At 33.9% G+C, this 4,811-nt stretch overlaps 1 protein-coding gene across 1 annotated transcript in view; it reads right to left on the bottom strand.

Annotated features, from left to right (window-relative positions):
• Positions 1-4,811, bottom strand: part of ADAM10 (ADAM metallopeptidase domain 10) — a 46,786-nt gene that overhangs the window by 14,160 nt on the left and 27,815 nt on the right. The window contains 4 exon segments of the mRNA XM_009280444.2: positions 592-775; positions 1,356-1,448; positions 2,631-2,780; positions 4,217-4,320. Coding sequence (XP_009278719.2) covers positions 592-775; positions 1,356-1,448; positions 2,631-2,780; positions 4,217-4,320 — 531 coding nt within the window.

Genomic DNA, 4,811 nt, shown 5'->3' with positions numbered 1-4,811 from the left:
TTTTTTTTTTTTTTTTTTTTTGACATCAAAAGACATACTTCAGACCCAAAATACACAACTAGATTGAAACCAATGAGAAGCAGTTCAAGAAGAGTTACACAATAATTATTCTGGTATCTCCCAGAACAAGATCTCACTGATTTTACTTTATTTAAAATAAAAGCTTCCAACACTAGGTAGAAAACCTAAGGATTCTGTAGTTCTACTACAAAATTCAACCTGCATAGTTGTAAGCTCTGTCTATATATAGCAGAAATATTTGTTTCTTCTGCCACTTCACTGGTCACTCATACCTGTCATAAATAAAAAGCCATCCAAGTAATACCACCTTTGTCTAACAAAAGAAATAGTTTTTTCTTTATTGTTCACATCTTGCTCATCAGAAAGACAGCAAGACTAATTGAAGTGACACGATATCCTGTTTATGTTTAAAAAAAAAAATCAAACCTTATCTAACCAAAATTGTGAAAACTTGGTTATGAGATTTTTGTCTATTTGCCATCAATTTTAAGTGACATAGTTCCTACCTTTCTTCTTTGTACCTACCTACAATACTTTATCTCATAGTGCTGAAGGTTTGGATATAATTACCTGAAGGGGCTCCAACCCAAGCCAGACCAAGGACTCCATCATCAAAATCACGGTCTGTAAACACATAGGCCAAGCAATAATCATCATGATTCTGTTCTGAGTTCAGTTCCAGAAACTTTTCCACACCAATGTTAGGAAATCTGAAGGGATTGGAAGAGTCCTTCTCATCTACAGTTGTGTTAATCTAAAAGTAAATTAAAACAAACTGTAAGACATGATTCATTTTCACTTGACTTGTAAATATGAGCTAAGAGGCTTACTGTTGTCAGTACCTTGTTATGTTAAGTAGTTAAAGATGTTGCTAAAGATTTATAGGCCTTGACAAATTACCACCCCAATATTTGGAAAACCAAGTTCTACAATAAATAAAGAATTGCATTTCCATCAGTACCCAAAAGTTTGTATTTATCCTCTTAAATCATCACTTTCAGAAGGAACTTTCAACCTGGATAGCCATTATCTATTTTAGTATTAAAGTTCTTGGAGAGCAATACAGTCTATTCGCCACACAGTCAACACCGCTGGTACATAAGTCATCAATTCTTATAAAAATTGACTACAGCTTAATAACAGAAGTAGCGGGCTTCTGACAATAAACACTAAAACCAAATCAAATAAATGGGTTAGGGAACCATTTACTACAGAGACATTTGTGTTACGAAATTACTAACAATAAATGGTTACAAGAGAATGGCAACATTTTTTGAAAAATACAGCCTCGAAGCAGTATCAGTGAAGCTAAAAGTATTTTCAATACAACTTACTCTTATTCGTTTCACCATGAAGCTGATGTTACGGATTCCTGAGAAATCTGTTGACTGGTAAATTGTGTCAATCGCTTTAACATGGCTGGATATCTGTCAAAACCAAAAGTATTTACAGTTCAAAGATCTATGCACTACACTATAGCTAATCTTAAATAGCAAGAACTGCAAGGCCTATACTTTTACATATAAGATATTGTGCCATATGAACTCTAACAGGCCTTTTTAATCAAATGCTGATGGCAAATAACAAAAATAAATCACTACATAACCTAGTATCTGCATTGCCACCATGCCAGATAACAGCAAAGTATTTTGCTGTTTGCCTTATTTTTTTTTAAACACATAATTCTATCAACCATTCAGATACCTGTTTGTGATACTCATTTGATTCATTGCTACAACAAGATAGCACTGAATTCAGTTGTATTCAAAGCACTGTATTTCTTTTTTTGAGAAAAACTTTACTTGTTACAGCATTATTCTTTCATTTCTGGTAGAACACAAATGTAAAAAAAAAAAAAGATCATTTACCTTTCCCAAAAGCACATAGAAATGCTAACTCATTGAAAACCTGATGTTGAAGGTGACTTCAGAGCTTTGGAAAATGTTACTTGAATTGTGTATGTACAGTGTGATGAATAAATAGTAAAAGTCAGATTTGCAAGTGGCAGTGAAACTTCAGACTTCAAGAGAAGTATGTTAACAAGCTAGTTATATTTTTAGCAAATGATCAGGAAAAAACCAACCAAACAAACCAACTTTTTCCAGTTAATAGTATATTGACAAATGAAAAGCATCTGCCTTTAGTTGCCACTGCTTTGTTAACCTTCCACTACATCAGACACTACAGGAACAGATATCAATGTCATTAGCTCACAGTGTTGAACTAAAATTTCAAATGGAAGGCTATGCAAGTGTTAACACAGAGGCTTGGCAGGCTGTCAAACAGAACAGAACTCTTCAGGAAGTATTATTTTTCTGAGTAAGAACTGAGAAGAGTGAGACTGCAAGTCTTGCTCAGAGGTGCTAAACAAACCACAGCTGCCATTATTAACTAAAGGAAGCACAAGTGCCCAGGACTTTTGTCACAAATACATAGCATCTTTTTAGTGAAATGAAAGAGCTGTTTCAACAATGTCAAGATCACTGTAACAAATGAAACAAGACATTCTAAAGTAAATAAGCAATGATATACACAACTAAATTACATGAAATTTATCAGAAATACACAAAGTAAAAGCAGATCATTTAAAACAAAGGGATTGGAAATACCTGTGCAATTACAGCTTCCCTTGTTCCATAATGCTTGTAGAACAGATGATCAGTCTGAATATACAGCTGACAGGTATTTTTTTCAGCCTGAGTGGCACGCTTTTTTCTTAAAAGCTGTGGACCATTGTTCTTACGCTCTTCAAAAGGCTTCTACATATACACAGGAAATAAATATATTAATTTTGTAGATCTATGCACTGCACTAGATTACCTAAAAATAGTGATGGATTTTTCTAAACATACTCCACTAATACAAACAGATTTTCATTCTTTTTCTTTAACACACAAAGTTTCATGAATCTTGAATTGAACTATGTTACAGCCGGTTTTCAAGTATGCCATCTATTTTTAATGGTATCTCAAACCTTTCTATGCATTTCATTTTATATTACAAAAGACAGACAATGTGCAATAAATTTTTTTCATTCATGTGATCTTTGGAATTTTTCTTTTTCATAATCCTTTTCTAAAATGAACAAACAGTTTGTAGATTAGAAGAAAACAGTGCTGTAGGACTTAAACGCACCCTCCCTAACACCGGTTATTTCACATTGTAATTATCTTAGTCAACTACCTCGGCAAACAGAAATACTTAAGCACTTCAGCATGGAACAAATGGTACACTAAACATGAAGTTAAAATAATGCTCATTAGTCAGAGCAGTATCTGCTAACACATTTGCCTTATGGTATTCACTGGTTGATGGCCCACTCTCTCCATGAAGTTTTACAAGTAAATTTTTGGGAAAGCATGTTATTGTTACCAATGCTGAATTGTGTAATACTGTTGATAATTTCTAGAGTCACAATATAAATAAACTTTAAGTTGCTGATGTAATTTAACAAGCCATCCTGCATAGTTTTGCTGGCAGATACTTAACTGACACCACAAAATTATGCCAAAACTTGAAACAACTCAGAACATAGCTAACACTAAGAGAAACGCAATAATTTACTGTTGGAAAGTGTTTGGGGGGGGGAATCCAGTTTCATGACAAGTGGTGCAAACCTGAAGGCAAAAAACCTGCAGGAATCTAAACAGATACGCAAGTCCTTTCCATAGAGCACTTACCTCCTATTACAGGCAATCTGTAGCATGCTGTAACCCCTTCAATCTTCCAATATTGCCAGTAAGGCCCTCCCACTCATATCACTTCATTTACCACTGAAAGCACTCAGGTATTACAGGTGTGTTACATTAACATAACTTGGAAGTCTAAAAGTTATTACTCTTTAAGGACCAATATATTGCTTAGAGATCAAGGGATCTTGAAACTCTTCCTTCTCAACTGCAATAAAGTATATTCCTCAAATCAAGCTTGATTGCCATATCTAAAATTCCAATTGTTGATAAATTTATCATGTAGGATTCATTAAGACTATGAGCTAGCACCACCCATGCTGTAGAAGCAATGAGAAAAAGAATTCAGAAAAAATTATGTTAACAAGAAACCTCTAGCAATAATTTAAGTACCTCACAATATTGAGGGATGATGACTGACCAAAAGTAAAACAGAGACAACATACAAGAAATGGGAAGTTATTACACTAATTTCTAATCAACATAATCATTAGCCTGTGTTGTACCTCTGTTGTTGGTTCTTCTATACCAGTCATCTGGTACTTCTGCATTCTTTCAAATACTGAATGATCTGCACATCCTCCTTGTGGTCCATATTTATGTGGATATTCTAAAAAGAGGAAGGCCAGGTTGAGTTTTCAAATTCCAAGTACAAGTGCAAAATATGGCTGGATCACTGCAGCTTACTCAGTTTGTGTCCAATATTGCTCATGTAGTCTGAGGGAAGCATTCTAAGATTCAAGTTTATGCAGCTGTCTTTTTTTCATTAAACGTATCTACTAAGATACATTCTTAGTTTTACAAACAGAACAAAACTGACAATTGCTTCTTAACATTGTTTTCTTATAGACAGCAAAAGAAAGTATTATGAGCAACATTTAACATAAGAACAAGAGCTATTATTTGCACATCTGTACCAATTAGCTTGAACTAACAGCAGCCTTAAAGTGAACTCACAATGGAAAATTATTAGAGGTCAAGTATAATAAAGACTGCTTGGATAAGAGAAATGTTTTTTTATTCTACTTCGTAAACTAAAACTAAGAAACCTTGCTCACATTCTTAGAGGATTCTATTACTTTATTCATCTTCCATGGAATT

The sequence above is a fragment of the Aptenodytes forsteri genome, unplaced genomic scaffold (assembly GCF_000699145.1).
Source record: "Aptenodytes forsteri isolate BGI_AS27 unplaced genomic scaffold, ASM69914v1 Scaffold83, whole genome shotgun sequence".
Lineage (NCBI taxonomy): Eukaryota > Metazoa > Chordata > Aves > Sphenisciformes > Spheniscidae > Aptenodytes > Aptenodytes forsteri.
This window is presented reverse-complemented; position numbering and strand designations above follow the sequence as displayed.